Source organism: Mus musculus, chromosome 9 (assembly GCF_000001635.26).
Source record: "Mus musculus strain C57BL/6J chromosome 9, GRCm38.p6 C57BL/6J".
Classification (NCBI taxonomy): domain Eukaryota; kingdom Metazoa; phylum Chordata; class Mammalia; order Rodentia; family Muridae; genus Mus; species Mus musculus.
In genome coordinates, this window is record NC_000075.6 from 86,763,275 (window position 1) to 86,788,745 (window position 25,471).

General features: G+C 40.7%; 1 protein-coding gene across 24 annotated transcripts in view; it reads right to left on the reverse strand.

Moving 5' to 3' along the window:
* Positions 1 to 2,648: 2,648 nt before the first annotated feature.
* Snap91 (synaptosomal-associated protein 91) overlaps positions 2,649 to 25,471 on the reverse strand; it is a 114,812-nt gene continuing 91,989 nt past the window's right edge. For 10 of the 24 annotated variants that reach the window (XM_030244156.1, XM_006510904.4, XM_030244157.1 and 7 more), the window contains 8 exons: positions 20,026 to 20,160; positions 18,296 to 18,445; positions 13,760 to 13,790; positions 12,318 to 12,417; positions 10,923 to 11,006; positions 10,245 to 10,349; positions 6,185 to 6,287; positions 2,655 to 4,062 (listed from right to left, as the gene is read on the reverse strand). In XM_030244156.1, coding sequence (XP_030100016.1) covers positions 6,195 to 6,287; positions 10,245 to 10,349; positions 10,923 to 11,006; positions 12,318 to 12,417; positions 13,760 to 13,790; positions 18,296 to 18,445; positions 20,026 to 20,160 — 698 coding nt within the window. In that variant the 3' untranslated portion in view covers positions 2,655 to 4,062; positions 6,185 to 6,194. Of the gene's footprint in view, positions 4,063 to 6,184; positions 6,288 to 10,244; positions 10,350 to 10,922; positions 11,007 to 12,317; positions 12,418 to 13,759; positions 13,791 to 18,295; positions 18,446 to 20,025; positions 20,161 to 25,471 lie in introns of all 24 variants that reach the window. The other 14 variants (NM_001357770.1, NM_013669.2, NM_001357768.1 and 11 more) reach the window with 9 other exon arrangements.

Genomic DNA, 25,471 nt, shown 5'->3' on the forward strand with positions numbered 1-25,471 from the left:
GGAGCCTGAGAGATGGCATTCCCCAGGGGAGAGCACTCCACTGGTTATCCAATACCTAACGGTCAACCCTGAAATCATGCATACAAGTAACATTATATAGACTGAGCTGGTTAAATTTAGGAATATACATGTACACACAGACACATGCACACATACACGTATACACACACCCCCACACACACATGCATGTACGCATCCAAACACACAGAGACACACGAACACATACTTACATGCATGCATATATGCATACACACACACACACACACACATGTACATGCATGGAATAACAAGCAGCAACAATAAAAAAAGCCATGAATTCAAAAGGAAGGCTAGGCATATGGGAAGGTTTGGAAGGAGGAAAGGGAAACAATAAAATTATAATCTCAAAAACAAATTCAGAAAAAGAAAAAAAATAAAGAAGTGCCTGAAAACACTACTGTTCTTCTAAATTTCTTTGTAGAAATTTTATTTTTCACAAAACATTATTAACCTGGAATTTTTTAACACTTCTGCTGGATTAAGCAGAAAAAAAAATAAAATTTCTCAGTTTTATCCTCTATACAGTGAACAGTGACAACACAGCTCCCACAAACAAAAGCTTTTATGGGTCCTCAGTAAGTTTTCAGAGTCCAAAGGGTCCTGAAATTGAAGAAAACCTCTGCAGTGAAAATCAGTTATACAATATTTTATCCTTGGAAAACGAAGTCTGCCTTTCAGCCGTGGAAATGAAATTGAAAGATCAAGTGTCAGGTTTGAGAGCTGAGCTAGGGTTAACTACTATCTCACTAAAGGCCTCCCCTTCTCTGTAAGGCTCTACCCACAGGGATGCCTGAATAATATGTTGGGGTGAGCTAGGCTGCCAGCTACACCATACCTCACACATACACACACCCCACGCACACACTTATGCATATGTATGTGTGCTTGCACGAGTTTCTGTTCACCAGGTGCTCTCAGCCACCCCCAGAGGTCAGAAGAGGGCAATGGATTCCTTGATATTCAATTTGCAATTGGAACAAAATGTAGGTAGTTGAGAGCAGCCATGAGTGTGCTGGAAGCAAACCAGGGTCCTCTGCAAGGGCATTGAGTGCTCTTCACCACAAAGCCATCTCTCCAGACCCCATAAACAGGCATTTCTTTAATGCCCAAGGCAAGTAATGACAAAGTGCCTCAAAACATGTTTGAAAAATACAGAGCCATGTGAATCTTTAACCTCACACCAGGGGTAAATTAGATGCCCTGTAAAGTATCTCAAATAATTTAAGTCTCAGTTCCCAGAAAACCTCACCTGACACAGACACTCATCTCTAAGGCAATTCTTCCACAAAGAAACCCAGAGTCTCTATACAGCCAAGATCTATAACACTCTTATAGTTTATCTATTAAAAATGTATAGCACATGGGATAGTCAAGGGGGGCATGTCAATATTTAATCTCAAACTATTTTATATTCTACGAGGTATTTTATTATAATGTGATGACTAAATAATATATGGATAAAATGCAATCTATGTAAATGTGACCTGAGGGGACTAGAGGACCCAGGCTCACCTCCCAACACACACATGGTGGCTTATGATCGTCTATGACTCCAGCTCTGAGAGATCTGATGTCCTCCTTCTTCCCTCCATTGGATCCAGGTATGCATATGTATGCAGGTAAACACTCTTATCCATACAATATACAAATATGTATTTTTAAAAAAATCACCTGACATGATCTGATGCTAACTTCTGAGAGTAAGTTCTCAAGATATAAATCTGAGGCAACCAAAGGAAATGAATTTTCAAATAGTCTCCTACCTGAGATTGGGCATTTTGTGCATGTGTGCATCCGTGTGTGCGTGTTTGGTGGGCTTAGGATCAAACCCAGGGCCATGGTCATTATTAGGGGGGTGCTTTGTTACTAAGCTACAGTCCAGTCCCAAGACTGAACTACATTTTGGGGATGCTACAGCAACCTAGCTGTAGGCACCCACTTTTATTACAACAGGTCAGGATAAGTTTTACATGATAACAATGCTAATATTCAAGTGTGTGTGCAAACTGGGGTTCAGTTACTTTATCGTTTAAGTTCCACGGAAATTCTCACACTTTGAAAAACTTTATTTGCATGTTTTAAAAGAATACCTAAAAGTAAACATATATTTTGAAATACAGAACTTAAAGTAGTTTCTAGGCATGATGGAGTCCCCAGTTGAATGACAGTTCATTAAAATTGATTTGTTTAGTTTTATTGCAAAATGAAACTATATTGCCATGGATAAAAAATTAAAATATTTAAATATTTTAAACCTTACATATTTAAATTATTAAAATATTTTAAATGTTTTTATTTTTAATTATATATATATATATATATATGTATATATGTGTGTGTGTGTGTGTGTGTGTGTGTGTGTGTGTGTGTACAGGGGTGGGAGGGCAAGTGCCAGAGGCCTTGGATCTCTCCAGAGCTAGAGTTACAGGTGGTTGTAAGCTACCCTATGCGGGATTTGGTCCAAACTCTGGACTAAACCCTTGATCTCTCTAAGAGCTGTACATACTCTTAAGCTCTTAGCCATCTTTCTGGTACCCTCAATATTTTTTGTATGTTCCATTTGACAAACATCTTTTCCTTAAAAAGTAACTAAAGACAGAAAGATTACGTTTGCATTTTCTTGGTTCAAGGTGTTTATTGCATCTCAGAGGGCAGACATGCACTGGGTTTTTAAACCAAAATACAAAGAAAAGCCATTTTGAAATTGGTTTTAGGTAATTTTCCCCCATTACAGTGTATGTTATCCCCACAGTAAATTCAGATACAACCACTTTAAAGGGTACCATACATCTATTAAATAATTTGAAAAATAGGCAAATGCCTTTCCAACCCAATATGCTTTTACAAAGAGCTGCCAAGCCACTAAACAACACTGATCAACAGTGACCTTGTGTACGCATCAAAATCTTCAGCCAAGCCATCGGCACAGACAGTATGACAACAAACTGAAAATCAAAGAATACATTATGTACATTAAAAGATACAATTCGCTGAATTGGTTTCAATCCTATCACAAAGGTACAATAGAAGTCACTTTGAGCTCAATTGAAGGATGGAGAAACACTACTCTATAGAACACACAAAGAAATACTAACTGAACAGATGTACGTAAACCCACACTGAAATAAAAAATATTTGCAGTTCTCTTTAAGTTACAGATGTCTCTTGGGGCACGTTCGTAGTCACAGAAACAGCACATCTCTAACTGCATTGTCACAGACACAATAGAAACAAGCTCCACTTTTCGGTGCCTTTGATCACAAATGAATAAATAGGTCAATTTAGATGCAAACCCTGCAAATATAATTAAAATATATATCTTAATATAGCAGTGATAAATATGGACTTCTCATATGGTTTTTCTCATTCTTGATAAGGTAGCTTCATCAAGGAGAAGTTTTATTATGGACATTAGACTTCATTTTTTTTTAAAATAAAATTTCTTAACATATACAGTGCACAAAAATAAACATTTCTCACAACAAGTTGGAAGTTTCTGTGATTGGAAAAATGTACTCCACACCGAAAAAGTTTTTGTATAGTTAAGAGTGTTTGTCTCACTAGCTGATAGTATCACATTACGCTTGTAACAGAGGTACAGAAGAGAAGAGAAAGTTCATGGGAGGACTTGAGTTTGTCCAAAAGTTATATATACATCGAAACCTTTCGAAAACACAGACACATCTTTCCAAATGGCTCACCACAGAACAGCTGCGTCATCCTCCGTCCACGGGCAACGTCCAGAAAAGCACTAAAGGCATTGGAACCATTCATTCACTCATGGTTTACTTCGTACAACACACAAAGAACCCGAATACGCTACGAGCTGGAAGAGCAGGGTAACAGCTAAAGAGTACACATTCCTAATGTTCACTGCCACAGCTGGGCTGTGTGCTTGGGAGAGGAAGTTACGCGTCAGCACTGGGTTTGGTACTGGTGGCTCACTTTGAAACTGAGCATCAATCTTATCTGAAGTTTCCAAACTCAGGTTAGTTTTTTCCTATTCAGTCACAAAAATTGCAGCTGTAAAGAAAAAAAAAACATAGCATTTGAATTAGAAACCCTAGTGGACATGGAAAGATGCAGACATTTCTACCTCCCTTACAATTTCCTCTCTCTAGCACAAAACACCTGTATACAAAAAGAGTTTGAGATTTAACAAACTCACATTTACAGTTTCTTTTTAAACTGAGATAAACATAAAAACCTCACTCAGGAAACGCAAACAAGTCTATGTATAGTTGCATTTTAGAAAAAAAAATCAATACCCTTTAAAACTTGGAGACTTCCTAGCATTCTCCATGTCAACCTAGAGCTAGTGCACATGGGTGGTGACAGGTGGAAGGACAGTGGCTACCATTACTCTATATGTCTGTTGATGAGCCACTTAACTGTTGGACACGTGGGGACTGGACAAGATGGTGAGCTCTGGGGGGCAGTGCCTTCACTCCCGCCTTGTCTATGTTCTTCATGTATGGTTTCTCTTGTGAAATCCTTGCTAGGGTCAGAAGGAATCTCTTCTCCATAAAATGTTTGTCTGTCTGCCTCGGGTATGGATCCTGGCTGGGGACAGGGACTATCTCAAAACTCCCTCTGTGCCACTTCAAGGCTTCTAGCCCGTGAAGAGAATGATGCTTCTGCACAAGAGACACCTCTAAGCAGTCCTGAAAGAAGCTGCTGAGATACCTGGTGCCTTACTTACATGCCTACCTGGTCTTGGTCCAAGAGGAACAGACAGAAGGGAAACACTGAGGTGTTAGGGGATTAAAATGGGATATCAATAGTTTCATTTAAAACAGATGCTTACTATGTGGCCCAGGCTAGCCCTGAACTCTCAATCCTCCTACCTCAGCCTCCAGTGTGTTAGAGTTAAAGTCTTGGGTCACCAGGTCTGGCTACTGTTACTTTTATCTAAGGAAATAATTGTAAGATAAGATTCCATGCACACAAAAGAAGTCCGTATCTAATCAATGTAGGCAATGGATGTATTATAGAAATCACACCGCACCGTGGTCCAAAGTTCCTACATTCTTGCTAATCTTCTGGCTGGACCTTGAAAAATCATTTCATGCTCAAGGATTAAGTCCTTTCAGCTATAGAAGAGAGTGAAAAACCGACATGGGAAATCCTGAGTAAACACTTAAAGTAATGCTGAGCATGTCTCTAAGCAGTTACGTGAGGTGACAGGACTGAGAGGAAGCACTCCCTGCCACATGTTTCTTCCCTCTTGTTCCCTGTGAACCATTTGGTAAATTAAATCTATGGAATATAAAACTAGATTGTCAGAAATTTAAAATTCAGCTTGAATAAATGCAAAGGGTTAAGAATTTTCACATTTACCTTAAGGTCAAAAATAAGGATAATGGAAGGAAGTGGTTATGTAGGCAAGTGTATTTTTAAATGACTTCTAAATCTAGTGTTATAAATTCTGGCAGCGTATGAAGTCTTGTCACCAGGGTTACAGTGGTATCTTCCAGTTAACTCAGCATCCTGGGAGACTTCTGTCTCATGGGTATGGCTTTTATGCTTTTCAAAATAACAACAAATGATGGAGTTTTCTCTCCTACAGTTTTAACAAATTAAGTTTTTAAAAATGCAGCAATAAGGACAGGTTTTGACTTCAGACTTAAAACTCTAAACATTCAAATTATCTATCTATCTATCTATCTATCTATCTATCTATCTATCTATCTATCTATCCATCCATCCTCCATCCATCCACCCATCCATCTACCCACTCACCCATCCATCCATCCATCCACCCATCCATCTACCCACTCACCCATCCATCCATCCATCCATCCATCCACCCATCCATCTACCCACTCACCCATCCATCCATCCATCCATCCACCCATCCATCTACCCACTCACCCATCCATCCATCCATCCATCCATCCTCTATTGAACCAACCATCCATCCATCCATCCATCCATCCATCCATCCATCCTCTATTGAACCAACCAACCATCCATCCATCTATTCTCTATTGAACCAACCATCCATCCATCCATCCATCCATCCATCCATCCATCCATCCATCATTTATCTATAACACAGAAGTAACAATACCATACCTGGAACAGTTAAGCAATGCACAAGCTCACTATTGCAAGCTCACAGGGAAAGCTCAATATCAGATACCTTAAATTGTTTACAAGAAATCCTTGATGTTAAGATCCGCTAACGGGTCCTTGGCTGGAGGTTTCTTGGGACTCTGAGTGGCAGGTGTAGGGCTTGGAGAAAGCTAGCGGGGGGAAAAGGCCAGCCCCAGAGAGCAGAAATAGAAAGCACAAGAGAGACAGGTAAGCATTAGGCAGAACATATACTAGAGAAAACAAACACACAGAGGAACAGACAGCTAAAAGTTAATACAGCTGGTTCCTTCTACTTAGTCTGGGCTGCGCTTAACTGGAGAGGACAACACTCGGAATGATGTTTGCACTTTCTGAAATTCTCTGACATCAGATTCAGCCAAGGTGAAATATGGGGACTCTGGGAGAACAGTTTGAGTTAGGAAGATGTGAGAATACGGAGTGAAACACACACACACACACACACACACACACACACACACACGCACGCACACGCACGCATGATGAGGGGAGGGGAGAGAGAGGGCTAGGAAGGAGAGGAAGAACACAGTAATTTCTCTATGCAGAAAGCATTCTTACTTTGAATCATTAGTAACATCAAATTATTAAGAAAAGAATTATATGGCTTTTCTTACAGTAAGAGTGAGTTGCGGGGGGAAACAGACATAAGTTTGTAGACAATATCGTATGACTTTTACTTTAATAGGTAGCTAGGCTAGTGCTTCATATAGATCATTTCTCAGTAAAGCAGCTTCTGAGCAGTGTGCACATCAGATGAACAAGTCATTTCCAGCCTCATACCCTGCCCATCAGAGCTTGCAGCAAAGGCTCACAGATCTTATCTCTGTGTTTATCCAACATTGTAATTATCAACTGCGTAAGAAACTTCTGGGGCCCACTTTTCAGGACTGGCAGGGGAAAGCCTTTCAAAGCCTGCAGGCTGCATGTCTGGAGGGATGGTTGACATCTCTGTCTTGAAGCCAGTTCATTTCAGGATGATAGCAGTTCCTGAAATCTGGAACTGTGGGATGTGGTGTCTGTGTGTGGGGGTTGGGAAGGAGAACTTTCAAAGCTAGGATCCTGAATGTGTCCCTATTCCCAACCTTCTAACTGCTGCACCCACCCAGCTCACATCTGTCAAACTGATATAGAGTTGCACAGAAATGTCAGGAAAAATCAACCTTAAAGCTTGAAAGTGCTTGGCAGAAACTAAAGGCTTCACCTACATTCGATATGACAGTATTATGACAACCAACTAAAAATCACAGTGACATAGCCCAGGCATTGGTAATAAAAATCAGCTTTCCATGAGAATGCAGGTTTGCTTAGTCTCCTAGCCATTTATGCTTTGTCTTTGATAGAGAAAATATTAGGCAGGCACGGTGGTGCACACCTTTAATCCTAGCCAAAGGAGGCAAAGGCAGTTGGATCTATGTAGGTCAACCTGATCTATACAGTTAAGTTTCTGGCCAGCCAGGGCCAAAGAGTGAGAAATTGACTAAGAAAAAAAATGCTTAAATAAATATTACAGCTATTGCATACTATCTCATAATTTACTATAACATCAATTATTGATTAAAGCAACATAAATACCCGTTTGGTACATCTAAAATACCACAAAAGTGTAGCCATTTACTGACATCATTAAATCCAACTGTGTTTAGTTTAGTTTAGTTTGCTCAGCAAGTTGCTACTCAAGTTATAATTTTGGGTTCTCTTTCTGCCCAGGTCAGTTGCTTGGAGAGAAAAAGTTTACTGGTTCTATAGATGCTTCTTTATTTTACCAGACAACTGAAAAGAAAATCAAGGGGGAGAGGGGCTTCATGCACGGCCAGTATTAGCAGCAAAAACATTTAAAGGGCATGATGTCTTTTGCATTTCTGTAAAGTAGGGAATCTGGTCTCCCTAAAACCAGGCTTTCTCTTCATCCTGGATCCTACTAGATAAACTCTAAATTCTAGTAATGTTCCAAGTGACAGGCATGGCTTTGCTATTCATGGTTACTCCAGAAGCCACATATACAGTCTAGTTTTTTTCCCCCAACTTGACATACGTTGGACTGGTCTGGGAAGAGGGAACCCCACTGAGGAAGAGCTTCTATAAGATGGGTGGACACAGCTGTGGGAGCATTTTCTTGATTAATTATTGATATGGGAGGGTTTAGGCCATTGTGGGTGGTGCCTTCTTGAGAAAGGTAGCCTTGGATTGTGTAAGGGCGCAGACTGAACAAGCCACGTATATAGCAAGGCGGTAAGCAGCATCCCACCATGGTCTTTATCCTGTCTCCAGGCTCCTGCCTTGACCTGACCTGACCGTTCATAATAGACTATAAACTGTAAGCTGAAACAAACCCTTTCCCCCAAGTTGCTTTTGTTCATGGTGTGTATCACAGCAATAGAAAGCAAACTAGGACAACCCCAGTAGCTTATACTAACAAGGTGACTCACAGGGGCCCTTCCATGATGTATGGTGAGACTGACTAAACCCTAGTCTGGTCTGGAGGCTGGCCATACCAGAAAGGCTAATCGGTTATTAAGTTGCTGAGTCTTTAGTCCACATAATAGCAAATGTGGCCTCCAGGGTGGGGATTGGAGACTGAGTTCAACTCATAGGTAGTAATCCATCAATTACTGCTGTGCAACAGAGTCTTACTAATGCCATACTGAAACCTAAGAGATCTCCTGCAGCTGGCAACACTGTCTCACACGATACTAGATGGGGTCTCATGCTTGGGCCCCTCCCAGATGTTCCTATCATCTCTGCTCCTCTAGCTGTATCGAATTTGTATCCTTTCATATCAACAAAACTCTAATCATAAACCATGTACATCCCTGAGTTCTGGGAGCCACTTCAGGAACTCTAAGCATTAGGGGGTCATAAGGAGTCCTAATTCTGTATACAGCTGGTCTGAAGTGAGGACTCCCAAACTTGTGGTTGGAGTTTGGAAACCTAGAGCTGCTGTTTGTGAAGAAGTTCTGGGTAGACCCTGAAGCCTGGAGAACAGTACTTGGCTGAGCATGGTGGTTAACACATGTAATTCCAGTAATTGGGAAATGGATGTAGGCAGAAGGTAAGGCTAGTCATGGCTATATAGTGAATTTGAGATCACTATGAATTTGAGATTTGGACTGCATGAAACCATGTTTAAACAAAACAAAACAAAACCATCCTTTAACCTAAATTCTGATCACTGGTAGACATGTTTCTGATACCCCAAATGAACCATTATGAATTAAGCAGGGGGAAGAAAAAGAAGGACCTCAGGATTGTTAGTTCTGTCACTGTTCCCACACTGTACACTGCTTCCATGTTCTTTGAGTCCTGAAGCAACAGCTATGGGAAAGCCATTAGGCACTAACAACACTGAGACAGGATAGAGAGGCAGGGAAAATCACAGGACCATGAGGCAGGAAAGGAATCCTTCACCCTGGAGTCTGATTGAAGCAAGAATTCCAGCCCAACAAACATTTGCTGTGAAGGCTAACACAGAAGCAATATTCCTTTCATATATAGATATTTTATGTTAAGTAACAATGGACCATGCTTAAGGCATAAACCTTGGATAGGGCTTTCCAAGAAGTATCCTGGGTAGCCTCAAACAAAACTGTTAACACTATGTACAGTACAGATACCCTACTTTCTGGCATCCATGTGATCTAGACTCTAATCTTAGAAACTGCAAACCTGCCAAATGTCGCCTAAGAACCATCCAGTGAGCTCTCTTAATGCTCCTAGAATTCCTCTAAGACAGTGGCTTCAAAGCCACCCAAACTATACACGGGGCCGTGAAGTGTGACACTCCCTTAGGGAAGTCTACACCTACTCTCTGAGTGGTGTCTTTCTTTCTGAGCAGTTTTCTTTTAACCTTCCAGTTTCATCTTTATTGCCCATTAATTCTACTTTACACTGGCTAGTCCAGAAATATGTTTTGTTTTCTTCAAGCCAGAAAACCCAGTCTGGCCTGAAATCCTAAAACCTGAGGAGAACTCAGGCTGCTGAGGGCAGAAGTGTGGAGGGTGCCTCTTGCCTCTGTACCTAACACCGTGAACAGAATGACAGTTTTATATTTAGGAGTAAATGCATGGTGCTGCGAACTCTAGACAACTGACCTGTGTGCCGGGCACAGCTGCAGCTCCAAAGGGTGGCCTCATCATGGGCTGTGCAAACATGACTGGCTGCTGAGACATCATGGTCATGCCTGTCCCTGAAGGAGGCTGTAAGGGAAAGAAGCCTTAGAGCAGATCTGGGACCCACGGAGGGCAAACCCCAACACGCACACCTTTTACATGCTTTGGACAATCTCTGAGAAAATCACACAGGTAGAAATGGTAACTTATTATGTTAATCTTGAACTCTGGGTGTGGAGGCTGTCAGAAGGGGGAAATGTCCCTGAGCTGTGTACAAGCCTGGCTGGCCATGTGACATCCTTATTCCTACCAGGAGCTGTGTATTCATCTCCAGTTAGAGTAATTCCTTAGGAGACAAAAGTCCTTAAGCAGGATGGCCCTACAAGAGGGTTGATTTTGATAACTGAGCATAGTAAATATCATTCTCCAAGCAATACAACGATGTACTGTGATTTGATAATTTGTATTTGATGATATAAATTTGTAATTTATCCACGCTGTCACTGTTTCCCCACTTCCTGCCCAGGCTGAGGCCCAAAGCAGATGTCTTAGGCTGGGGTTTCTGTTCCTGGATTTTCTGTAGGAATGCCTGCTCATTTGAGAACGTGTAAAGATGGCAGGAATGTAAACTGTGTGGTTGAGGCACGAGTCATCACTCACCATTCCAAATCCTGCTCCAGGTTGCCCAACGGACGGGGCCCCGGCACCCGGAGGGACTGAGCTGGTTGGTGGAACAGTGCCTTGCTGCGCATACATGCCCATAGAACCACACAGAACAAATTAAAAAAAGAGAGACAACATAACATGGTTTTACAATGATAGGCTGCAATTAAAAAAAATATATGTGTGCATTTCAAGTTTGTGTACGTGGGTTTACAAAGCATTCTCAGATGTCACTGCAATGTTTTAAAGGGTGACAAGCACCATGGTAGTGGTGTGACGCTCTCTGTGTGCTGCTCTGCAGACTCCTGAGCTTGTAGCTTCTCAACCTCCCTCTGCCCAAACTACTCCCACTATGAAAGAAGTGGGTGTCAGTGAGCTGCCTCCTCCCATCATTTTGTCCTCTGATGCACAGCAGAGTGTTAAACATTGGAGCAACAGACAGACTGACAGGCAGGGGTGTCCCCAAGGATGGAAAACTCCAAGTGGCTTGGGAAAAGTAGCTTACCTTTGTTAAAAACTGGGAGACGTGAGAATTTAAAATACAGAACTAAATACCCTTGAAACCTTATGGGAAGGATGATGGTCTAATTTCAAGTTTAAAATTGGTGGGCTGAGGAAAAAAATATGGTCTTAAAACTTCATACAATAGAAATAACCTGTCTTAGTTAAGGTTCCTATTGCTGCGGTAAACACCGTGACAAGAAGCAACTTGGGAGGAAAGCTTGCAGCTCATAGTCCATCCTGAAGTAAGGTCAGGGCAGGAACTTAAGGAAGCACCCAGAGGCAGTAGCTGTGAGGAGGCCATAGAGGGGTACTGCTGAGTGGCTTGCTCCTGATGGCTTGCTCAGCCTGCTTTCTCATACCGTTCAGGACCACTCGCTCAGAAGTGGCACCGTCCACAGTAAGCCAGACCTTCCCATAGAAATCAGCAATCAAGAAAATGCATCCCATTCTAGTCTGCTGAGGGCATTTTGTCAGCTGAAATTCTCTCTTTTAAAAAAAAGACCACAGTTTATATAAAGTTGATGTAAAACTAGCTAGCACATTCCCCATCCTTTCTGATAAGGAAAAAAAAAAAGAGTTTTCATTACTTATCTAGACCATCAGGAGATCTGGACTAGAAATATGTTAAAATGATATTACAATCCCTGTTATGGAATGTACTGGAAAACCATTTCTGAAGTTTTACAAATAAATCAGAATCACAAATACTACAGTTAAGTATTTATGGAACCACAAGGTATTTTAACATAGGTTGTAATCATTGTTACATGTGAGGTTAGTAGATCTCGTTGGACTTTGTATCTTGCTCATGCTGCATTAGTGTGAACAGAGGTGCACAGTGTTAACAGTGAAGTCAAGTAGAATGACTAGTTCTGTACGGTTACGTACCGGGGGAACACCCGCTGACCATGTGGCTGGAGTGACTTTCGGTTGCCAGTTGGCTCCACCAGTCAGCTTTTTCTCCCCAGCATTCCACTGGAGATCTCCCCTAAAGGGCAAGTATGAAAAAGAAACAAAACACAAAATTCAGAAAAGAAATGGCATGTGGCTTTCTGGGATGCTTTCCTTGGGCTTAGAAGTCATCTATTCAAACCTGGTAGTGATAAAGAGTATAGATTAAAACTTACAGAATAGCCTTACCATACTGTATCTAAGACATCACAAAAGCATTTGAAATAAAACAGATGAGAGTTTTGAATTCAGTGACAATAGCGATTTCATGTTACTCACAATAGAGAAATATGGCAGAAAAAGTCAACTAAATTCTTTATTCATAAAAAAACTCTAAATAGTATAACAATCTGGACACGTATCTTGTTGAATTCTTTATTTGTCATTTTAATTATGTATTATGTGTATATTTCTGTGTATGGGTGTGTACGTATGTCCAGAAGGCCAGTACTTGCCCAGGAGGCCAGAGGTGTTGGATTCTCTGGCGTTAGAGAAATGTGAGCTACCTGACACTCATGCTGGGATTAGAACTCAGGTCCTCTCTTACAGCAATCTGTGCTCTGGACTGCAGAGCCATCTCTCCAGCCCTGTTTCTTTTTTTGAATTTAAAATGTACGCCTTTAATCCCAGCACTTGGGAGGCAGAGGCAGGTGGATTTCTGAGTTCGAGGTCAGCCTGGTCTACAGAGTGAGTTCCAGGACAGGACAGCCAGGGCTACACAGAGAAACCCTGTCTCAAAAAAACAAAACAAAACAAAACAAAACAAAACTGTACTGATGATGTTTTTTTTTTCTTGTTCTTAGAAGGGCTCAAGAGAGGGTTTTACATAGATGTATCATACCTTCAATATGATTTTTAGTCAATGTATGGCCGTGATATCCATCCCGGTTTCAGTAACAAAACATCTGATAAAAGCACATACTGTTTATCATTCTTATAACCCAGGAAAGATATTTAAAAATCAACTTTAGCTAGAAACGCTGTGCTGAATCTCAAACTTGAAGCTATTAAAAAACCTCAAAACTATATGAGAAACCCTGTCTCAAAAAAAAGACCCCAAACAACAACAACAACAACAAAACAACAACAACAAAATACAACTAACTAACCAACCAAACACTCAAAACTCCATTCTAAAATATTTCCAGCTGTTAACAGTGGTAACCCTAGCCTGAAGTAGATCATCTTTTTTCAAAACAGAGCAATAATTTGAAGATTTCAATGGACTAACAACAAAAATATAAACTTAAATAAAAAACAACTTAAATTGCCTAGCTTAAGAATGGGAAATAATATATTCTAAGGAGTGACATGTTTGATATCTTGAATAAACATCCATGAAAACACTGCTAAAAGCAGAGTAATTAAAAAACACTTACTTTTTTGATGTGGTACCAGAAATCCCAAGATCTACAAATGGATAAAAGAAAAAGAGTTTAAATCTTTATATTCAGCTTATATATTACAGTACTTAAGAAATCCAGGAGGCTTAGAAGAGGTCTGTATTGTTGCCTAGCAATGAGTGTATCCAGTTAGATAAAAAAGAAACTGTATTAAGAAACAAAGCTAGAATTTTTAATTTTCTTTTACTTCACATAAGACTTAAGGATCACATTTAATGTGGACTGGCTCAGAAGGTTTGAGATTGCTATCTAAAAAAGCCCTGGAAACAGTTATAAAACTGTCTCTAATGACAGCTAATAATGACTAAATGACTCTGTGCCTAGAGTGTTTACATGGGCACTGTTGATTATGCTAAACACCTGCCTCCTGCAAGTCTGAAACTTGGTTAGGTGCCAGGCAGTGTGTGCCCGCCCACATGATCAGTGGTTAATGGAATCCCTGGGTGCTGACACCCTAAGGGGCTTCCTCAGGCCGAAACACCTCAGGCAGCTGCGCACCCTTCTCGTGTTGCTGTGGTGGTGCTCGGATGTGAGCTGAAGTGTGGGCTGGGTTCCAGGAGCTCGGCTGGTGGAGTGTGAATGTGGACGTGGTCCTGGGACTACCTGGCTTAACTCTCTACCCTCACCACATTGCATCATCCCAGACACTCAGGATACATCAGTAAAGAGAACTATTAAGGACCCCCTCCCCATGACCGGGAAGGAGCCTGCACACTAATGGTGTGACACAGATGAGAACCGATGACACAAGAAAGTATATGGTACAGGCTTCTAGAAGGGGGTGAGGAGGCACACTGTGGAAAGTCTCCTGGAGAGTGTGAGGCTTTCCCAAAGCTGTGCTCTGTAGACACAGGGAGCAGCTTGCACAAAGCCCCTATGAGGTGTCTAGCTGATTTGTTACACAATGAATTTATATATATATATACTTGCATTTTGTTTCTTAGCACTACAAAACAAGCTATACATATTAACTAAACCAGATAAAAGAATCATTATACATAATTTTGATCATTTTTTTAAAGACTGTATTTCCCTGTGTTGCCTAGGTTAGTCTCTTACACCGCAGGTTCAAGAAATCCTCTTGCTTCAGCCTTGCAAGCTACTGAGCCCACAGAGAGGTATGTGCTATCACTCCTCGCCAGTCATCTTTGCTTTTAGAAGACAGAGAAGTCTCACTTCTAAAATTTTTGTTTTCAATTAAATTACATAATTGAATCTCTACAGTAAACAATTACAAGACCAACCAAATATTTATGTCGATCATGTGAAGAGGCAAAATCAGGCAGGTACTCCATACACACACATGCAAAGAATCCCTTTGGGGCAGATGGGAATGTGGTGTGGAGGTGTGGGTGTGGCTACAAGCCAGCCCACACGGGAAGAAGGCTGTGAGCAGCATGCAGGAGACTTACTATGGACAAGAAGAAAACAGACTGAGTAGAGGAGTCTCAGTGGGAGCTTCTGCTAACACTACAGAGTATTTTATAAACACCCTTTGTGAGATACGATTCACATACCACATAATCCATCCGTGTCTAAGTCCATTGCTTTCTCCTATTAATGGAGGTATACAGCTACCACCTGTAGCAGACTTTTTTGGGGTCACAAATGAAATCTTGGGCCTATGAGCAGCTACTCCTGTTTCTTCTTTATTACTTCAGACTCTACAGCCTCTAATCCACTACCTGTCTCTTCAAACTTGCCTAGCCTGTACATTTTGTATGCACAGACCTGTATCATGTGTGGTCTTTCACTTAGCCTAACATACACATGGCATATGCTGCATATGTTGTATGCATTAGTATATCACTCCTTTTCTAATCCAAATAATAGTTTTTTATAAGTAATAATTATGAATAACAAAACTATTATATATAACATATATGTATATTCATACCACTTTTCACTAGCTAAGGAGTCATATGATTGTGTCCACCATGAGGCTTTTATAAAGGCTACCTCTAAGAACATCTGTACATGCTTTAGTGCGTACATACATTCTCATTTACCCCATGTTCCTAGCAGCAGAGCTGCTCAGAGGTACAGTTTACTCTGTTACCATGCCAAGGGCCTGCCACACATCTTTCCACAGTAGTGTACTGTGTTACGAGCCCATCAGTAGTGTCTAAAGGTTTCAACATCCCACATCCTCACCAGCATATGTTCCAATCTGCGTTCTCCATAGCCACCCTTTTGTGTGTGAATTGTTCAGTCACTGTGGCTCTAATTTGCACTAACTTGACATCTGATGACGTTCAAGATCTCTCCATATGCTTATTAGCTATCCTGAGATATAGCTTTGTCCAGTCAATCTCCATTCCAGTCCTTTGCCAGTTTCTAAGCCCTATTATTGCTAAGTGTATCATGGATTTGTAGAAGTTATTTGCACACTCTGGATAAAAGTCCTTTGGAAGCTTTGTGATTAGAAACACTTTCATTCTGGAATTGCCCTTTCACTTTAACTTTTATAGACTTTTAAAGTTTTACGTGTATTTGTGTTCTGCTTACATGTTTGTCTGAGCCCCACATGTTCTACCCACATGTTCTACCCACATGTGCCTGGAACTTGCCGGGGTGCTCAGGGAAAACAGAGCCTCTGGAACTGGCGCTATGGATGGTTGTGAGTTGCCACACGCACTCTGCTCCCCTGTGAGACCAACAAGGGCTCTAAACCAGGAAGCCATCCCTCTCTCCCCAGGGCCATGTGTTGCTTGTGTTTAGGAATTGCATGCAAAGGATATCACAGAGGTCAAGATCACAAAGATTCACTATTAAGTTATTTTCTGAGAGTTTGGTAGTTTTATATAATATTTAGTCACTTTGAAGGTTTTTTTCTGATGCTATAAAAAGAAGTCCAACTTTATTCCTTTTTCTGAGTCTCTCCCATTATTCCCCTGGAGCTGGAGTTACAGTGGTTACCAGACACTTGATGTAGGTACTGGGAAACGAAGTCACACTTCTCTAACATGCTTAACCACTGAACCAGCTCTCCAGCTCCACAGAACACTTTAGAAGACTGTCTTCTCCTTTATTGAATAGCCTTGCCCCATTGTCAAAACTGACTTGACAATGGATGGATATAAAGGCTTGTTTTCAGGATCTCGCTTCTATTCTGTTGCCTACAATACATTTCAAGTTTATGTCAGTATCACTGAACTCAGTTTCTGTAGTTTAAGGTTTTTTTTAGATTTTATTTGTTTGTTTATTATGTATACAGCATTCTGCCTGCCTGCAGGCCAGAAAAGGGTACCAGATCTCATTATAGATGGTTGTGAGCCACCATGTGGAGGCTGGGGATTGAACTCAGGACCTCTGGAAGAGCAGCTGGTATTCTTAATCTCTGAGCCATCTCTTCAGCCCCGCAAGTTTCTGTAGTTTTAGATAACTTTTGAAATCGGAAAATCAATTAGTCCTTCAGATTCATATACACTTTTCAAGATTTATCAGTTATTCCTCCAGTGGGTGAGTGTTTTTCTAAGCGGACAGGACAGTCACAGATGGTTGACAAAAGGAAGGCTGTGTGCTGGAGGCACTCTCAGGACACGGGAGACAGGTACAGCACACATTCACCAAGAGCCATCTCTCAGTGAGACAGTTTTTGAGAAGAAGGAGTTTAATTAACAGTCTCCAGGGTGTCACAAAGGCATTTTCTAATGGATGCTCAGATCACAATGAATGTGAAATAAATGTACCTAGCAAAATGCATAAAGAAGAATGCACAAATGAACTGCCAAGCTCCTGATAATTGCCTAATACTGCAAGACACCTACAAAGGTAAACCCATGTGCCTTGGTAGAAAATAAAATTCAGGGTTAAATCAAGGCCAATGTCCATAAGACCGCTCTATCTCCTCAGGCCTATCTCCAATCTGCATATGTCCCTTGAACTTGCGAGGCAATCTCTCCCCGAGTCTGCACTGAGTGCTTCTGCTGCCCATAAACATTCTGCCAACAGCTGTGGCGCTCACGCCTTACCTTGAGGAAGCTTACTCCCACTTGGCAATCCTGATGTAACATAAAGCAGAATTTATTCTTGTAAGCTTTCCACTGTTCTGTCTCTGACCTTTGTGAGGGCTGTAAGAATAGAAATTTTGTCTATTCTGTTCACTGGATTGTCTCCAGTACCTGGAATAATACCTCCTGATCAATAAATACTTGTTTAAAACATGATATTCAGATACTATAAATATGCTGACATAGTATAATTCTATTTTCTGATGGCTATGCACTTATATGAAATGCCTTTTCCTGGTTGTTTTGTTGCTGTTTGTTTGTTTGTTTGTTTTGTTTTTGGGTAATTTAGATTAAAAGTGACATGGGTATTCTTACAAGACAATGGAATGGCGAGTGATTACTTTCTAAAGAAAGGCTATGGTGAAATGCTAACTATGTAGAGCCACTCTTTAATTTCATTTACCTGTAGGCAAAACCAGAGAGACAAATATGAAAAGATACAAAAAAAGAAATAATTCAGTTCACATGTGCTTCAAGCAAATAAAACTAGGCTACTCACTGCCTACTAAACTGGCCAGAGACGAGTCAAGGTCACTTCCGAGGCCTTTGCTGGCTGCCATTGCAGGACTGGGTGGGACCATTGAGACAGGGGCAGGCTGCCCGGATGGTGCCATGGTTGGCATCAGAAGATCGCCTAAACCATCAAACACTGAAAATCAAACAGACCAGGTTCAGAAAATTTGAAACAAAAAGAGACAGAGAGAGACATTATGCAAAGGACAGTCCTTAATGAAACCATGGAAACACATGAAAGTACGTTCTTGTAAAAGAAACAACAACTCATATAATTTGTGACTATGAGTACCAAAAAGAATGTCTACTCAAAATACATGGAAACATTAATGAGCATGGAGAAAGATGGGGAGGAAGAATGTACTAGACAGAGCACAGAGCCAGGCTGTAATGCAGCCACACCCCTTACTAGCTCTGTGCATTGGGAATCTGACACTTCCATCTTCTCATACTTAAATGGGGACAGTACTGACAATATATGCCTCTATAGTAAGGATCAAATGAAAAAGTAGTTCTCCACATGTCTATTACAATGTTTCCTCTGTATAGGTACTAAATAAGTGGTAGCCATTGTGAGTCTAATTAAAAACAACCACTGAGTAGTTTTTATTCTAAATGGTAATGATGTGTGGTAAACTGTAAATGATTTACCCAAGGAAATCTAAGATCCTTATTCTCAAAGCCATCTGTAATTGAGAAAAGATGTAACTTCTGAGTGTCCAAAAAAAAAAAAAAGTGATCTATCAGCATCTAGGACTATGTATCTGAATGATAGTTGCTCATATTTTCGAGGTAGATAATTTTGATTTTCCCTTTCTTTTCGTGGCAATGTTTGGGTTATACTTTATGGACATATTAAATTGAACAGGATCCTAAGGATAGGATTCAATTGCTACTACTGGTGTCCCTCATCCCCAGATGACAAGCACCACTTGTTCAGTTCCTAGAATACAGAAAGACTATTCAAAACACAGGCTTAGAGTTTCCATAAGATATTGCTAATATCTTATTGACATTAAAAACTCTGGGCTTGTTACATTCTTGTAGGAGACTATGCGTATCTACCATAAACACCACTACACAGTCATTCTAAGGTGGGAGAGACAGCATCCACGTCAGCACTGGCAATGGAAGCAACCAAATTGTCAGGCAGGGGGTATCTTTAAGGGTGTTTCTGAAACACATTTAATTGCCAAAAACTCACCAATTGAAAATTTGTAGGAAGGAGCCAGCATGAGAGGAGGAGAATGGAAGAGAAGAGAAACAGAATGACAGCCATGATGAGAGGTTAGAAGCAGAGGTAGTATTTGTGTCTCAACTTCATAAAACGGAGGGCCATGCAAGCTTCAGAGGGCGTAAGCAACAGCAGGAGTGGGGTGTGTTGGGGTGTCCACACACTCAGACTGTTCAAAGGTTCACTGCAAAGTATTTGTCCTCCCTTTACATGACTAAATTATGTGCATGTGAGCTTGTGCAAAATAGAGAGTGGGTGTGGTAAGCTTTCTGCTAAAATTCAAAAACAGAAAGAGAAAGGACAGGAGGTTATTCTTAGAGCTACCAAACTTGTCCTGGGAAACTGAATTTGAGCTGTAGGTTGAGAGCCACCAACCAGGCTTAACAATGTCTGCCTGCAGAGTTTCCTATAATCACATTGACCTTGGGAGGTAAAGGCCATTATCAGAAGGAGGAAGAGTGTCTGAACAGCCGGTGCCTCACCTGATGGGTCAAAAGAGCTGCTGCTTGAAGTCGAAGGCGTCGTTCCAAAAGCTGCCTCGAAACTGGGTTGCAGCAGGTTATTCTGAGCTGGAGTCACTGGCGTTGTAGAAGGGGCCATGAAAGAACCCCCAAATCCTAATTCAGAAAAAGACCCAGGGAAAAAAATGTCAGCTGAAGATGGGGGGAAAGAGCTTAAAACAGTCAGAAAAAGCTACAGGAACTGAAGAGGAAAGACTGCATGGAGAGCAATTAGTGAATCCAGGAGGCTCGTTTTTCGAAACACTTCTCAAGTATGTTGATCCATCATGTATGAATGACAGATCCAACTTGACCAGAAACACAGCAGCACTTAAACACTTAAGTATGATGCACACACGTTAGTGAACCTTATTAGAACCTGTGATATTGGAATCTGGAATGATGAAATACAGAAAGCAAAGAAGGGTTAGAACTCAGATCACTCGCTGGGCAGTGGTGGCGAACAACTTTAATCCCAGAATTTTGGGAGACAGAGGTAGGCAGATCTCTGTGAGTTCAAGGCCAGCCTGGTCTATAGAGTTCCAGGAAGTCAAGGCTACTGGGAGGGATCCTGTCTTGAATCCCTCCGCTCCACAAAAGGACTCCGATCAGTCTTCATCACATTGACACTTTATAATGATAGTGACAGGTTATTACATGTTCAGTTGCATACAGTGGCTCAGTAATGAAATGCAAATTTAAAACAAAGGCCATCAAACCTTCAGTTTTTATGTGTTTTAGCCCCATGGCACCACCAAGGGTAAGCAGGCTCTCATCCAGGTAACAGGCACCAAGGGGATGTCCAGTCTGTAGTGGGTATCCCTTCTGGTCCTCGATTGGCAGCACAGACAGGGTGGTCAATCTGAGTAGACAATGCTGACAGTTGTCTATGTCAAAGCTTTCACTGACTCCCATCACTTTGAAATTCTTCGTGGAGCATCCAGCGCCATCTGGCTCTGATCAGGATGCTCCCCATCCCTGCAAACAGGGCTGCAGCCAAACTGACAGCTCCTAACTTCACGGGCCTCTGGAAGGAATTCCATGACGTGTTGCTACCCAGTGCTGCTGGTTACCCTGCATCCTCCATGTGCAGCCCTGTTCTCAGCAATGTGGAGCAGAGCTACATCCCACTCCCACCACACCTTCCTCCCTAGGTACCCCCTCCATCCTAACTCCAGAGATGGCTTGCTAGGTTCAGGAGCTATGTCCCTTTTCCTCCTGTTTTTTCTACTAATATTTAACACAGTGCCCGAGACAGTAAGCTAGTGTTTATAGAGTAGAGATTACTGAAAATTAATCAGATATCAAATTAACTATTTATTCTTTGAATTCTGGAGGCAGTTCATGTCTCTTAAGCAATAGAAACAGAAAGTCTAAGATGCCTGACTATGTGTTGCTTCTGTATAAAAATATGCAATCTGCAAGTTGATTGGTGATCCCTTAGTAAGACACTAGGTAATTTTCTATTATAAAAGGTTTTTTTTTTAACTACTTGCTTGTCTATCATTTTTCTTTTCTTTCCTTTTCTTTTCCCTTCTTTTTTCCTTTTTTTTTTTTTTTGAGACAGAATCTCATTATATAGTCCTGGATACGCCTGGAACTCACTATGTATGTAGACAGGACCGACTTGCAAGATTTGCTCACAGAGATTTGCTTGCCTCTGTTTCTTGAGTGCTGGAATTAAAGGCATGCACCATGATGCCTAGAAGTCTTTCTTATAACCAATTTGTTGCATTTTCTTTTCAAATTTAGCCACATCTTCTCTTCTTCACAAAGAGTTTATAAAATGACAGATATACATTAACACTGCAATTCATAAAACCAATTTATCTTTTTAAAAGAATTTTTCATCAAACTTTGATCATCTTTTCAGTAGTAGGTAATAATATTGTCCCTATAAATCAAAAGTGACATAAATATAAGATTTCATGGGTCTAGATTTTCCTTAAATACATATACAAAAATATTGTATTTTGGGGAAAATGTCAGTTATTTAAAGTTATTACTGAAGGTCTGAGGGGTCATGCCGGGTGATTTTAATATTTAAATAACACTGAATTAACTTAAGATATTATTTGCCACAGAAAGTATATTGTCCACATCAGTGACAACTAGTCACATTCTGAGACAAACATGAATTAGAATTACTGTTATGTTTGGGAATACTATGGTTTTTAGGGACATTGGTGGTTAAATTAATGATGAGTTTTGAAACATTACACCTCAGATCGGGAGTTTAGCCAGCTGTTGTCTGGCCTAGTTCTTAGTTACAGGTGAGATTGGAAGTGAAGGCCCTTGACTTAACTTCCTAGGATCCCACCCAGGAAACTAGTACACTCTAGAATCATAAGAATGGTGGTTTGAAAGTCTCAGGGTTCGCCTATGTCACCTCTGTCATTCTAAGGTGGGAAGCGACTGCAAAGAGTCAAACTGTCTGGTAGACTCCACAGAAAGGGGAAATGGTATTTGTGCTGGTTCATACCAGGCTTATGTGCTGTGCACTAATGAACTTCACGGGAAGCTAAGATCACATTCGCTGGGATGGGACACCTGAGCCTGAGGCACTGTTTGAACACTGACCCATTTTCATCACATGTATTTGAGTACTTTAGATTCTGCAAAACCAGCAATGTCTACCACAGGCTTATCCAACCTCTTCCACTGTAGAGTGATGGTGTCTACTAAGTTAACCCTTGAATGGTGCAACTGAGTCAACTCCCATCTAGAAACGGGGGGAAAACCCTCATGTTTGAAAAATAACTTTAAGATTTTGGGCTTAGCTACATTCATGGCAGTTTTCAGTCATGTATGAACCAGGGCCATGTCTCACAGATACCACATAAAACATACATGAATCTATTTTATCTTCACAATAGTCCGATGAGGTTCAATAGATAAGAAAGCTTGAGGTCAGAGCCATTATCCTGGCTCCAGACTTTTCTTCAGTTTCACTATATTAGACACATCAAGCAATTAATATTATTGCTTAAGTCAGCTCAACCTTGGATATGACCCCTTTGGCAAACCCCTATCTCCAAAAATATTTACATTGTGATAACAGTAGCAAAATTATGGTTAGGAAATAGCAATGAAAATAATTTTATGGTTGGGTCATCGCAACATGAGGAGCTGTATTACAGGGTCACAGCACCAGGAAGGTTGAGAGCCACTGAAAATGGCAGAAGATGAAGATTAAGGTGTGTCATCAATAAATGGTATTGCAATTAATTATGATTTGACAAGTCTGGATCTGAATTTGAGCGAAACATAACTGGCTTTTACACAACAACTTAAAAGAAATTACCCATTTCATTTAGTCTTTTGTTTTCTGGTTTTATAATACACATGAATTTTCAGTAACATTTTCTTTTTGTTTTTAAAGATACTCTTAATAGTTGGCTTAAAGTATTTAAAAATAATTTCAGCATTTTGCTCTACCATCTATTTATTGCTTTTTACTTATATGTATAATTGCTCCTTCAAAGAGATGGTCCAGTTCCTGCCTACCCGCCAGCAAGAAAGTAGCTGTGAGTTTGGTCCCCAAGATCACACAAAAAGAAAGGCAAAGAAGAAATCTTAGTTGTATGAGGCCTCACTCCAGTGACCAAGAGTTCTTCTGCATAGTCTAATCTGACTGTAATCACATCCGTGTATTATCTTTCTTTTATCCTTTATAAAATAGTTTTATTATAATTCACGACTAGAAAATTCTCCACAAAATGCAACGTTTTTTTGTGGTTCTCACCCTAATATTAATGCAAGCACAGTTGTGGGTATGTATCTTTTACGAGACTTATTTGTGTGTTTAAGACACTTCTTGACTACGAAGTCCTGAATGCCCTCAAGGAAAATAGACTGGCCTCAAAGTAGTTGGTGACCTCTGTGGTTCTGCTTCCTGAACACTGAAATTACTGGTATGTTCCACCTCATTTTGTTATCTTTAAAGGCTTTTTTATTTATATGGGTTGTGGGCTTTGTAGCTATGTCTCTATATAAACATATACACAAGTCAATGCCAGGTGCTAAGCTCTGCAAACAGCCATAACACCATGTCCCAATATTTGTTCTGTTTTATATGCATTAAACAAAGATAACTGGGTAACGTAAACTCAGATACCACTGTTAGCTGAATTGTAGATATGATGTTGACCTGAGGAGAGGACTGGAAACAATCACAAGATTATGTTGATATTCCAGAACATTTTTAAAAACTAGAAATGTGATTTCCCAGTGTGGTCATAGTTAAGCCATCATAGGAAATGCTTTTCTGTAATTAAAACTGGGAAAGGCCAGTCTCCTAAATAAAATTTTAGAAACATTTAAAATGTAATTTAAATTTTCTTATATCAGGATACCTGGTGAAAGTGTTGTCTGCGCTAGGAAAATCAGATCTTCTAATACCAAAGTAGCTGACAGGAAAAGCTTTGATGCAAAGTAGACCATAATACCCATGCAAACTTGTCTGCATTGAACATTAATTTATTTAAGTGGGGGGGGGGGCAAGAGAAACACAGAAGTGTACACATAAGTTTTCCTGCCAGAGTCATAAGAAAAGGCAGGTGAAGGAACTGAAGAGTAGAGTTAACGTGTGTTTAAAAATGCACAGACATTGGAAGGTTTGTCACTGATCTCTTTTCTAGCTCACGTTAGTAAGATTTTAGGCTGAGCAGGTCAACTGATCAATTTAAGCTTTTTGTGTGTGTGAGACATGACCCAAAGCAAGCCTTTTGGGAACATATTTCTCTGCAGCTGGCATCCTTTACTCTCCAGGGATGGTACAGATCTTGTGGCATCCCTAGGACCAAACCTCTTAGCTCTGTCACCAGCCACTGACCTGGAATGCTTTCTTTTCCCAAGATCCCTGGCTTCTGCTCCAGGTCCTAAAATTCTAGGCTCTTTTAGAAACAGTATCTCAGGTTCTGGTCCTGGAGGGCTCAGTGAGGCACTGTGGACTAATAACACTAGAACAGACAGTGTGGCCTTGTGGCCAGCCTCCTACTTAGTGGATTTGAACAGTTCTGTGACCGATATGGTCTATGGCAGGCCAGCAGATATCTAAGAAAGATTTCTTAGAATTCTTCAGGTAGCCAGTACAATTGATTTTAATCATAACTCCAGAGCCAAAGACTTGTAACTCATCTCATTTAAAAACCATTGGGATCAATTTCACCAAGGAACCAGGAAACTGTGCTATTTCTGTGGCCTGTTAAAATCTTACTACAGATTTTAAAATCTGAATTGAATGTATTGGTTCAATAAGAGGTTGAAAGCATCTAGCCAAGTTGAAACTGCTGTGAAATGCATCTAGGCTGAGGGGAAAGCCAGGCAAACGGCCAGGCCTTGTCTCAAGTCAGCAGTGGTGCGCACCTCATGTTACCTTTTAGCTTCTGGAAGACAAAGCAACATCAGAGTGGGCTTCTGGTTCCTC